This window comes from Desmodus rotundus, chromosome 4, assembly GCF_022682495.2.
Source record: "Desmodus rotundus isolate HL8 chromosome 4, HLdesRot8A.1, whole genome shotgun sequence".
NCBI lineage: Eukaryota > Metazoa > Chordata > Mammalia > Chiroptera > Phyllostomidae > Desmodus > Desmodus rotundus.
Window position 1 is genome coordinate 68,478,718 of NC_071390.1, and position 13,229 is coordinate 68,491,946.

Below are 13,229 nucleotides of genomic sequence, written 5' to 3' on the forward strand. Positions count from 1 at the left end.
TTTATTGATTATGCTATTACAGTTGTCCCATTTCCCCCCCTTCACTACACTCCATCCTGCCCACCCCCTCCCTATAGTTCATGTCCATGGGTCATACTTATAAGTTCTTTGGCTTCTACCTTTCCTATATTATTCTTACCCTCCCCCTGTCTATTTTCTACCTACCATTTATGCTACTTATTCTCTGTACCTTTCTCCCCTCTCTCCCCCTCCCACTCCCCTGCTGATAACCCTCCATGTGATCTCCAGTTCTGTGGTTCTGTTCCTGTTCTACTTGTTTGCTTAGTTTGCTTTTGTTTTTGTTTTAGGTGTGGTTGTTAATAACTGTGAGTTTGCTGTCATTTTTACTGTTCATATTTTTTATCTTCTTTTTCTTAGATAAGTCCCTTTAACATTTCATATAATAAGGGCTTGGTGATGATGAACTCCTTTAACTTGACCTTATCTGAGAAGCACTTTATCTTCCCTTCCATTCTAAATGATAGCTTTGCTGGATAGAGAAATCTTGGGTGTAGGCCCTTGCCTTTCATGACTTGGAATACTTCTTGCCAGCCCCTTCTTGCCTGTAAGGTCTCTTTGGAGAAATCAGCTGACAGTCTTATGGGAAGTCCTTTGTAGGTAACTGTCTCCCTTTCTCTTGCTGCTTCTAAGATTCTCTCCTTATCTTTAATCTTGGGTAATGTAATTATGATGTACCTTGGTGTGTTCCTCCTTGGGTCCAGCTTCTTTGGGACTCTCTGAGCTTCCTGGACTTTTTTTTTTGCCAGATTGGAGTTGTTCTCCATCATTATTTGTTCAAATAAGTTTTCAATTTTTTGCTCTTCCTCTTCTCCTTCTGGTACCCCTATAATTCGGATGTTGGAACGTTTCAAGATGTCCTGGAGGTTCCTAAGCCTCTCCTCATTTTTTTGAATTCTTGTTCCTTCATTCTTTTCTGGTTGGATGTTTCTTTCTTCCGTCTGATCCACACTGTTGATTTGAGTCCCAGTTTCCTTCACATCACTATAGGTTCCTTGTACATTTTCCTTTGTTTCTCTTAGCATAGCCTTCATTTTTTCATCTAATTTGTGACCAAATTCAACCAGTTCTGTGAGCTTCCTGATTACCACCGTTTTGAACTGTGCATCTGATAGGTTGGCTATCTTTTCGCTGCTTAATTGTATTGTTTTGTGGAGCTTTGATCTGTTCTTTCATTTGGGCCATGTTTTTTTGTCTTGGCGGGCCTGTTACATAAAGGGGCGGAGCCTTAGTTGTTCCCCAGAGCAGGGTAACACTGGTCACTGTGTTGTGACGCTGTACTTGGGGGAGGGGCCGAGAGGGAGCAATGGCGCTTGCTCCACTCTCTGCTGGATTTCAGTCACTCACTCCGCTACCCACAGTCAAATTGGGCCCTTCTAGTGCTGCTTCCTGGGTGGGTGGGTATGTACATTCTAGGCCCCTGTGGGTCTCTCTAACAAATTCTCCTGTGAGGCTGGGAGTTTCTCCTGCTGTCACCGCAACCCCCACAGGTGTTTTCAATCAGAGGTTTGAGGCTTTATTTCCTTGCACTGTAGCCCTGGGTTGCATGGTCTGCTTCACTCTCCCACTGTTCCTCCTGATTTATCTATGTGCAAATGTGGGGCTGCAGGGTCTGCTAGGTGCAGCCTGACGTACCCTGTTCCACAATCCTCCACTTTGCTGCATCCGCCAGCTGCCGCCTTGCCATGAGTCCTCTCCGCCCCGGCTGCTGGTCTCCACCCGTCCTACTGGTATGGATGAATGTTTCTTCTTTATCTCCTTGATTGTCGGACTTCCATACAGTTTGATTTTCTGTCAATTCTGGTTGTTTTTTGTTTTTAAATTGTTGTTGTGTTTCTTTTTGTTGTGCCAGGAGGCACAGTGTGTCTATCTACGCCTCTGTCCTGGCCAGAAGCCCCTGTTCTATTTCTTTAAAACATATTATTGGGATTTTGATGGGGATTGCATTAACTTTGTATATTGCTTTGGGTAATAAGGACATTGTAACTATTGATTCTTCCGTGAACATGGAATATCTTTTTATTTCATTGTGTCTTTTTCAGTCTCTTTTAAAAATCCCTTATAGTTCTTAGTATGTAGGCCCTTCACATCCTTTGTTAAATTTATCCTTAGGTATTTTATTGTTTTAGTTGGAATTACAAAAGAAATTGTTTTTCTTATCTTTTCATTTTTTTCCTAAAGTTTCATTGTTACGATATAGAAAAGCAGTGGATTTTTGCACATTGACTTTGTATCCTGCAACTTTACTGTACTTGTTAATTGTTTCTAATAGTGTTTTGGTGGAGTCTTTAGGGTTTTCTATATACAGAATCATATTGTTGGCAAAATGTGACACTTTTACTTTTACCTTCCTAATTTGAATGCCTTTTATTTCTTTCTCTTGCCTGATTGCTTTGGTGAGGACTTCCAGAATTATGTGTATATCAAATAAAAGTGGTGAGAGTGGATATTTTTGTCTTATTTTTGATTTTAGAGGAAAAGCCTTCAGTTTTTCACCATTGAGTATGATATTAGCTGAGGGTTTGTCATTCGGCCTTTATTATGTTGAGATACTTTCCTTTATACCTATTTTGATGAGTGTTTTAATCATAAGTGGATGGTTTATCATGTGCTTTTTCTGCATAAGTTGATAAGATCATATTTTTATTATTTTGTTTATGTGGTTTATTACATTGATCGGTTTGCATATGTTGAATTATCCTTGTGCCCCTGGAATGAAGCCCAGTTGATCATGCTGTATTATTTTCATAATGTATTATTGTATTTGACTTGCTAGTATTTTGCTTAGCAAAATACTATGTTTTTGTATCTGTGTTTATCAGAGATATTGGCCTATAGTTTTTTTTGTGGTTATCCTTCCCATATTTTGGTATCAGTTTTATGTTGGCCTCATAAAATGTACTACAAAGTATTGCCTATTCTTCAGTTATTTGGAAGAGTTTGAGAACGCTGGGTATTAAATCTTTGAATGTTTCATAGAATCCACTAGTGAAGCCATCTGGTCCTGGACTTTCACTTTTTGTGAGGTTTTTGATGGTCGTTTCAGTTTCCTCATTGTTGATCAATGTATTTAGACTTTCCAGTTCTTTGTGTTTCAGTATAGGAAGGTTATATACGAGGTCTGTCTAGAAGGTATCCAGCCTTATATTATGAAAAATAGAGACATTTATTGAAGAAGATACAAGACACAAGAAATGTTATACATAGGACAATGATGCCTCAGTCCCCTTCAAAGTTGGTACCTTGGGACCTCACTCAGTTCTCCCATTTTCCATCGGTCACCCCATAGTGTCTTTCTGGATCTCATCAACAGTCTGAAATCTCTTCCCTTTCAAAGGTGATTTTAGTTTCAGGAAGAGCCAGAAGTCACTGGGCACCAAATCTGGGCTGTAGGGGGGCTGAGTCACATAGGTGATTTGATGTTTTGCCAAAAATCTCTGCAGTAGATGTGATGCATGAGTGGGTGCGTTGTCGTGATGAAGCTGCCAATCACCAGTTGCCCACAGCTGCAGCCGTCTGAATCATCCAGAGAGTTTCTGTGGAAGAATGTTGAAGTTTAAATCAAAATTTGATGCAGATTTGTTGCTCTACTTGCTCAGTTATTTCAAATGTGATGGCCACACAGTACACATGCTCACTCAGTGGCATGTACTGCCCCCACTTACTAGTACAGTGAAGTTGTCATTGTTTATGCATGCACATTCCAGTCCACTCTCTTTGGCTGCCAGGTTATACCTCGATGTCATGCAAACTGTTCTTGTTATATTAACAAAGGCTGTACTTTTTCCAGGCAGACCTCTCTCTAGGAATTTGTCCATTTCTTTTAGGTCATTGAATTTGGTGGCATATAGTCTTTCATAGTATTCTTGTATGATTTTTGTATATCTGTGATATCTCTGGTAGCTTCTTTTCTTTCATATCTGATTTTGTTTGAGTCTTTTTCTTTCCTTGGTGAGTATAGCCAGAGATTTGTCCATTTTATTAATACTTTTTTTAAAAAACAGCTCTTTGTTGCATTAATGTTTTTGTCTATTCTTTTGTTCTGTATTTTATTTAATTCTGCTCTAGTTTTTATTATTTCCCTTCTGCTGACTTTGCCTTGCTTTCATTCTTCTTCCTCTAGTTCTTTAAGATGTAATGTTAGGTTGTATACTTGGGATATCTCTTGTTCCTTGAGATAGGCCTGTAATGGTGTAAACTTAGTTATTGCTACTTTCACTGTATCCCAGAAGTTTTGATATGTTGTATTGCTATTTTCATTTGTCTCTATATATCTTTTGACCTCATCTTTCACTTCTTCTATGGCCCAGTCTTTTTTTAGTAGCATGTTGTTTAATCTCCCCATGTTTGTGAGGTTTTTTGCTGTTAATTTTTAATTTCAAAGCATTGTGTTCAGAGAATATGTTTGGTACAATTTCAGTCCTGTGTTGAGGCTAGTTTTGTGTCCCAAGATATGGTCTGTCTTTGAGAATTTTCTTTGTGCACTAGAGAATAATGTATAATCGGGTGTTCTGGAATGAAAGGTTCTGTAAATGTTGATATGTTCCTTTGGTCTTAAGGGACATAAGGCTGTCACTTAAGGCTGATTTTGTGTTTGGAAGATCTTTCTATAGCTCTCAGTGGGGTATTTAGGTTCCCTGCTATGATTGTGTTTTTTTCAGTTTCTCTTTCTCTTTTTAGTTCTGTTAGTAGTTAGTTGCTTATATATTTCAGTGCTTCCTGATTGGGTGCATATATATTGAGAAATGTGATGTCTTCTTGATGTAGTGTCCCCTTTGTCATTATAAAGTGTCACCTTTGTCTCTTGTTACCTTTTCTATCTTGTACTATCTTTTGTCTGATAAATAAGTATGGGTGTCATTTGTTTGGAGAGTCATTTTCTACACTTTCACTTTGAGTTTATATTTGTCTTTGTAGCCTCGATGTGTCTCCTGAATACAGGATATGGTTGGGTTTTGCTTTCTGATTTGGTCTGCTACTTTGTGCCTTTATTGGTTAATTCAGTCTATTTACATTTAGGGTAATTATTGATGTATGAGGCTTTCCTGTAGCCATTTTATCTCTTGTTTTTTGGTAGCCCTGTGTCTCCCTTGGTTCTTTTCCTTTGTGTTTCTGTCTGTTGTTCTTGTTTGGTACTCTATTCCTTTTTCCTCTGTTTTCTCTCTTTTTAAGTTATATGTCTCAGTTTCGGCATTTTCATGTGTGGTTACCATTAGTTTGATGTTAAAGAAAGTTTTATATACATAAAGTCCTTTTTCTTTTGAATGCATCTAATCTTCATCTCCCTTTGTAAAATCAGACCTACACCCCCTCCCCTTTTATGTTTTTGTTGTCACAGATTATCCCCATTTACGCTGTGAGTTTATTTCTGAATTGCAGTAACTGTTGTCTTCTTTCTCTTTTTGAAGCTATTACCTTCTTTAGTTTTTATGTGATATGTAAGTGTATAGTATCTTATTCTTTTTTTTTAAGATTTTATTTATTTATTTTTAGAGAGGGGAAGGGAGTGAGAAAGAGAGGGAGAGAAACATCAATGTGTGGTTTCCTCTCCAGCACCCCCTACTGGGGCCCTAGCTGGCAACCTAGGCATGTGCCCTGACTGGGAATCAAACCAGCAGCCCTTTGGTTCACAGTCTGGTGCTCAGTCCACTGAGCCACACCAGCCAGGGCTAGTTCATTCTTTATATTATATTTCTTACTGAGTTCTTCATGTCCAGAATTTCTATTTGGTTTCTTTAAAAAGTTTTAGTCTCCTTTGTAAAGTACTCATTTTGTTCATTTATTTCATTTCTGAATTCATTAAACTGCCTGTGTTCTCTCTTTAAAAAAAAAAAAGATTTTATTTATTTATTTTTAGAAAGAGAGGAAGGGAGGGAGAAAGAGAAGGAGAGAAACATCGATGTGCAAGATACATCTACTGGTTGTCTCTGGCATGCACCCAAATGGGCATCTGGCCCACAACCCAGGCATGTGCTCTGACTGGGAATTTACTGGTGACCTTTCAGTTCACAGGCTGGCACTCAGTCCACTGAGCCACACCAACCAGGACTGGTTTTTTTTGTAACTTTTTGAATTTTTTGGAACTCCAGTCTTAAATTCTCTGTAATTTAAATCACATACTTCGATGTCCTTAAGTTTTTCTGGAGATTTTAAATTTTTTTTCTTATTTGCTCTTTTACCTTGGTTATTCATGGTATTTGATGGATTCTTTCTCTCTTTAGGCATCTGTGTATGAGTGGCATTTCTCTAGTAGATTGATCAGAAGCCTTTCTATTATTTTTCCAGTAGGTAGTGTGGAATCCCAGGTTTTGGGCTTTTTTGTTGTTGTTGTTGTCCTCTTGCACTGCTCTGGCTTCTCAGATCTCTGCAGGGTGGGCAGAAAATGTTCTGTGATTCCTGGGAAGGTGGGCATCTCCTCTGTGTTCAGGATGCTTTGGTCTCAGGGCATCAACCCTGCAGGGGAATGTGGTGGGCCCTGGTGTTCATATCTGTGACATCCCAGTGCTGTCCCCTGCAGCCAGATGCTGCCAGCAGGACAGCTGGGATATATGGGGGTCGGGTGAGCTAGGGGAAGCTGGCTGCTGTCTTTGTAGCTTTGCTGTCCCAGTGATGGTGACTGACAGACCTCAGCAGCCTTCCCTCTGTATCTCTACTGGACCCTGGGGTTAGATGTAGAGGATGCCTGTCACTCAGGGAAAGAATGTTTCTGTAGTACCAGCTCTCAGTTTTGCAGATAATGTGCTCTGCAAGCAGATACTCACTGCCACAGCTTTTTCTGGGGCCTGCTGCTAGCTCTGAAAGGGTTAGTGGGGAAGTGTTTTGAGAGTGTGAGTAGAGGCAGCAAGGCTCTGTGGCTTTCTTTCTTTGCTTGTAATGCTGTTTGCCAGACAACTGTGGCCACACCTCTGAGCTTTGTGCCTGCTCAAGTCCCTGGACTAAGCCCACCCTCAGTTCCTACTGACCACTTCCTCAGGAATGCTCACTGTATCTTTGCTTTTCACAGCTGGCGTGGCTGGAATGCCAGCAGCAACCTGAGTCCTCTCCTCCCTAGGGTGAGCACTGCAGTGAGCTCCAGGCTGCCAGCTTCAGACTGTGTCTTTGGTTCCTCTCAGCTCTTCTCCCTTCCCAACTCCACAGTTTTCTCCCCACTTGTCCACATTTAGGTGTTTCAATGCATGTATTTCTCAGATGTGTTAGTGTGTTGAGCAGGGAATCCTTTGTTGAATTATAGCTGTTTCAATTGTTGAAACTTCAAGGGGGCCTCTCATGCTGCCATCCCTTTGATGTCACCCAATTCTGTTCTTTTTAGGTGGCTCTTAACTCAGGAATATCACTTACATAATTCATGATGTACATTTTAAATGCTTGATAAATGGAGTCTATTTCTTCATTCATGTTTTTAGAGCATTTAAAAGCATGGTTTGGGTGCGGGGAGAGATGGATATGGAGGAAAAAATGCTGTGAAGATTTTAATTATTAGATTTTATATCAATCGTCAGCTGTATTTCTGGAATTCTCTAGAAGTATGAAAACTGAGGAATCTAGCATTTTTTTCAATAAAGAATGTATCAGGCTCTTTCGTATTAAACAGTAATATCTATTATATTCCCACTTGTGACTGTCAGTCCGCAGATCTCTTTGTTTAGTCTGTTCCCTTTCCCCACATTTATGGTAGGTTGGGTCTTGAATGGAAATTGAACAGTATATTTGCTTCAAGAGAAATAAATACGTTTAGATAAATTTCATGCCAATTTTGGAGAAGTTGTGAAGGCTAACCTCTGGAATTTGAGTTCCAGCTTCATCTTTAACTGTCCCTGCAAAACATTCCTTTCTGTTTGCTAGATGAAGAAGATAACTTGTTCACACCCCCCAAGCTGACTGATGAAGACTTCTCGCCATTTGGCTCTAGACATGGCCTCTTCAGTGGAGGAAAGGGACTTTTTGATGATGAGGATGAGGAGGTGAGTCCTTGGTAATCTGAAGCTCTCCACAGCTTGTTTTGGAAGGAATGCACTTTGTTCTTTTAGTAGGGAAAAATGGCTTCTTAGTTGGAAGTTGCTTTTAGAGTTGGGGAAATTTGAACTAAGAATCAGAAAGAGAAAATGTATCTTGGTGTTCTTTGTAAGGTGAGAAGAGGATATGAAAGTGTTAATAGTGAATAATTTACTTAATTAGCAATTGTTTCTTACCTTATCTGTTGTCATCTTCCATGTTTGTATTTTAATTCTTAGACAGACCTAATTTATTTGTGGTCTGATTTGCCATAGTCTTCACTTTGGAGCTGATTTTCTGTCAGAACAGCAAGTATCTTTAAACTTTACAAGTACTTTTCTTTAGAAAGCCTCAAATGCAGCTACCTTTTCCAATTGCTTTTTTGAATTCTGTGTCATTATACCATATTACAACCAGAGTGACCTCTTCACGGAAGCCCCTCAGAATCTGTTGACTCGAGCACCTGTTAGTGAAGGTAAGCTTGGACTGAGACTGACTGTGCTTGTTTGTGTACAGATTCCAAAGCTGTTTACTGCCCACTAGGAGTTGGAGTCCCTGAAGTTGTTCAAACTTTGCTGTTTTGGTAGGCAGGAAGCTGTTGTGTTTGCCTTGTTCTAGTTAATGTGTTGGAAGAAACAGAGTACCATCTGTAAACCCACATCACAGTTTCACCTCTTAGAGAATTCATTAGAAAGTCAAACAGGGAAAAATACTCTAGCAGCACTGAGGATATTTTAATTTAATCAATTTAAGTCAAAGAAACATTTCTAAAATTGTGCATGTAAATCGGGGGTCAGTAAATTGGGGATCCCCGGCGCAGTGTACATTATAATCAGCTGTGGACTTTTTAAAAGGTACACATAAAAAAATTTAAAAACTTACAAATTTTATTCCTTTAGGTCTGTGTGAGTTCTTGGGAATTAGGAATTAGTTATTTTAAGCAACTTAGTCTCCCCAGGCCACAGGCTGTCAGATTTTGGACTTGCTACAACACTGCCTTGATTTTGGCATTGGTGACTTGCCTCGTTTCCCTCTTTTTTGTTACTGTCTTCATTTTTTCATTGATGTCTCATATGTTTTGCCTTTTTTTGTTGTAGTTCATTCTCACAAACAGTAATGGATAGAGTGGGCATTGTGGAGGAGGAGCACTGCGTGCTCTGCCCCTGTCACCCCACTGTGCTCTGCGTCTTCCTTGGCCTCTCCAGCCACCACCACTGCTCTTGTCTGCTTAGAGTCACAGTGATTTTCCATGGGACTCACAGCTGAGATTGCATTAGTACCAAGAAAAAGTAATGGCATGGTGTTGGTAAAGAAGATACTAAGGAATTTTAAAATGACTTAGGAAAAATTAGTTTTAAAAGGTCTCTTATTAGTTACGTATTGTGTTGAACATATTTCAGGAAGGTGCACTTAATAAGCAAGGTTACTTTCTTTGTTGAAATTGTTATCTCATTCTTTCTCATTTTAGTGTCTACCTCTGCATCCTCCAAACCCGGAAAGAAAATCCCAGCAGGAGCAGTTTCTGTATTTTTAGGTATTATATTATAGGGTTTGTTTTTTTAAAAACAATATAAGAATCATTTTGTCATTTTTTAAATTGCCATTTTCTGAGGGCAAGGCTGGAGAATAAGAGGAGCTCCAGAAGGTATAGGACAGCTTCTAGAAAGAGATCATTTACTGGGGTAAGCTCATATTCTCTTAGAAATCTGTGGCCTTCAACCTTTTGTATTTGAGTGACCAGGTAATTCTGATTATGGGATGCTCTGTAGCAGAACAGGATGGAAATGATGGGTCCTTATTGGGTTCTGTGGATGAACTGAAGCTTAAAGTTCCTGGTGGGCAGTAGTGGGTTTTTTTCTATAGTCAGGAGGCCTACACACACTAGCTTATAGACAGGTTGTATTGTTTCTCTGTCCACAGGGGACACTGATGTGTTTGGTGCAACCTCTGCTCCATCGCTTAAGGATCCCCATAAGCCCAAGCAGCCCACTCCAGGGAGAAACTTGTACCTCCCAGCACCCACTGGCCTCTTTGATGACGATGATGGTGATGATGACTTTTTTGCAGCATCCTGTAGCAAACCCTCCAAGACAGGTAGGTGCCTGTTCCAGCCTTTTTATGAATTTTGATATGAAATAGTATTGACATAAAAGGACATAAAACTCCTCCATTTCATATCTCATGTAGTATCAGAATCCCTCCTCAAGCATTCCTGTCAGAGTTGTTACATCTCTGCTTATATAGGCATGGTACCTTGGGGATCTCTATTTTATGAACCAATCTTTTCTGCTTTGAAAACTAATTACTAGGAATTCTTCCTTAGAACTGATTTCAATCTGTTCCCCTATAATTACTCAAGAATTTTAGTTCTCACCTTTGGAATTACAGAGAAAATTCTAATCACACTTTCTTCCAGTAGTCCTTAGTAAGCCCTATGAGCAGAATATCATGTTAGCTGTTATTTCCCAGCTTCCCTTCTGTTTTCCAAAAGCCCAGATATCCTTGACTTTTCCTTGTGTGATAGGGTTTTCAGCCCCTTGGCCACTTTGGCACTCTTCCTTTCTTCTCCCCTCAAATTTAAGCCAGTGTATTCGTGAAATCACTCCTCTAAATCAGTTCTTTAATGTGCAGATGACTCTTCAGGGACTCTTATCAAAATGCAGATTCTGACTCAGTGGTTGTGGAATAGGGCCTGCAATTCTACATTTGTAACAAGCTCCCCAGCGGGCAGAGATTGCTGGTCCGTGGGGTGTACTAGCCCCTTTTTCAGTGGTAGGTGTAGAAAGTAAGGATGGAAGGAGAAAGTGAGGAAAGTAATTGCCTGGTTATTTTAGAAAGAATGCAGATGGGTGCATAATATACTCAGATCTGTGCTGACTGCCATTGGTGGCTTGGAACTGATTTGGAATCACAAATAAATTGTTGCCCCTTTCTTGACAGCTATTGCTGTCCTGGGACATTCATGAAATAGTGCCCTCATTTCAGTGACACACACTTCATTCAATGCAGCAGTGCTTGTGGTAGTGAAAAGGTAGCAACCACCCAAATACCCATCAGTAGGATAAATTGTGGTTCTTCCATTCAGTGGAATTTTGTGAACCTGCTAAAAAGAATGAGGTTTATGTATGTTGATATGGCAAGATACCCTAGGTACATTAAGTGAAAAATGCAAATTGTAACACTCATTTCTCAAATTATCATTTACTGCCTTATTTATGAATGACTAAAGTTAATAATTATTATATCTTTTGGGAGAATTAGAAGCATGTATGTATCAAACTGTTCCAGCAGCCATCTTGCTTGGGTGGGGAAGTGGAGTTAGGGGGGAGATTTCGGTGTTTGCTTTTATATGCTTTTGTATAATTTGATTTTTAAAAGCAAGAGCTGATCCTCATTTTTCAGCTTCCTAGAGTGATTGACTCTTAAATGATCTTTCTCTCTATGGGTCTCACTGTACCTTTTATGTCAGTCCAAGCTACTCTAGGCCTGGGATGCTGTGGTTGGATATATGTATAAACCAGATGGTTAAACCATCTGTCCTGTGTTTCATTTTAGCTGCTATTGCGTTCTTTGAAAAATTCCAATCTAGTGCATTTAATATTTCTTCATAACTAATCAAGAAATAACATACTTTCTAAATTTATTCTTTGGGAGGGAAGAAGTTTTAATCTGAATTTTATGGTGGGATTTTTTTTTTACCTTAATATAATTTTATGCTGTGGTATTTTTTTTAAAGACAAAGTCAAATCCCCTGCCAGTATCTTTGATGATGAAGAAGGAGATCTGTTCAAAGAAAAAGCAGTAGCTTTGCCAGAAGCTACTGTGAATCAGACAGATGTATATACAGCAAGAGCAGAAAAAAAGGTGAGCAGGAGGGAAGACTGATCATAGGAACGTTGATATGGAACCCAGAGTGGAAATACTGTTTATTTCCAGGTATATAGTGAAGAACTTCAGACACACAAAATTGCAAGAAGAGGACAACAGACACCCAAAGAACTACCACTAAGATCTAGCAGTTGTTAGCATTTTGCCGGAACCCAGTTTTTGTAACATCCATTGATGATCTTTACCTGAACCAGTTATCATATTGGGGAGTGCAGAATAATGTTTTTCTAAGTCTTGCATGTCTGCTACCTTTGCTATCTGTCATTCTTCTGAACAGAAGAGCTTTTTCTTTTTCCTGCTTTTTTAGTATCACTGTAGGATCATAGATTTTCTATTTATGTATTATAATGCATGAGCACTGTTATTTATTTATTTATTTTTTGATGCTCATGGATATTACTGACCTGTATTTGGCCAATGGGATGTGTCCCTTTTAATCTTTAAGCTCTTTTGGCTGTTTTCTCTTCCCTTTGCTGTCCTGCACACTTTGATCTTTCTAAAGCACATTTCATGTCATGTCTTTTCTACGAAACCCTGACCTTCCTGCTGCTGACCACCTAGGTCCTAGCATTCAGAACCTGTCAGGTTCCTAGGGCAGCCTGCCTTCTTATGCTGGCTCTAGCTGCACATACCCCATTTAGGTACTTATGAGGTAGGCAGCCTGTCCTAGTCTCTGATCCACCAGATGTGCCTGCTGCTTTTTTCTTGCTTTTGTCTCCTCACACAGTGCCCTCTGCCTGGAATGTCCTTGCTGTACCATGTCCCATGTCTAGACCTTGTCTGTCCTGAGAAATTTATTTTTATCAACAAACTGTTTCTTTCCTCTTTCCTACCTAACTTATACCAATTCTGAAATTCTTATGATACTTCTCATTTTGAGTTAATTCTTTGAATAAACTTGACATATGTCCAAGGTCCATAATGTCTTTATTTCCCTGGCATGTGGTTTGGTGTCTTATCCTAGCAGAGACTCAGGGTGTTTTCTGAATGAATGATTGAGTAAACTGTCATTTCCAGGTATCGTGTTTGTTAACTCTTAATTTTTTTTTCCAACAAAGGTCACTCTGCCCTCCAGCAAAAGTCTTACTCTCTTGTCAGAAACAAAGACTCAAAAAGGTTTATTTTCAGATGAGGAAGATACTGAGGTAAGGAATTCGTTTTTTAGTTCTGGGAATTAGTGGATATAGCATTAGAAACTATTTCCAAATCAGGATTTTCTCAGTAGAGGTGTAAGACTTTTTATTATGTTCTTTAGTTCTTTGAAAATAATCTCTTGCGAATACATGGTCTTTAGAAAGCAATCTGTGTATAGTAGTGTTCACTCTTGGGTT

At 39.3% G+C, this 13,229-nt stretch overlaps 1 protein-coding gene across 7 annotated transcripts in view; it reads left to right on the forward strand.

Moving 5' to 3' along the window:
• Window positions 1-13,229, forward strand: part of LOC112305292 (WASH complex subunit 2) — an 83,494-nt gene that overhangs the window by 34,866 nt on the left and 35,399 nt on the right. For all 7 annotated transcript variants that reach the window (XM_045195945.2, XM_045195943.2, XM_053922059.2 and 4 more), the window contains 6 exons: window positions 7,861-7,979; window positions 8,428-8,485; window positions 9,479-9,544; window positions 9,931-10,104; window positions 11,747-11,874; window positions 12,957-13,043. In XM_045195945.2, the coding sequence (XP_045051880.2) occupies window positions 7,861-7,979; window positions 8,428-8,485; window positions 9,479-9,544; window positions 9,931-10,104; window positions 11,747-11,874; window positions 12,957-13,043 (632 nt within the window). The remainder of the gene's footprint in view (window positions 1-7,860; window positions 7,980-8,427; window positions 8,486-9,478; window positions 9,545-9,930; window positions 10,105-11,746; window positions 11,875-12,956; window positions 13,044-13,229) is intronic.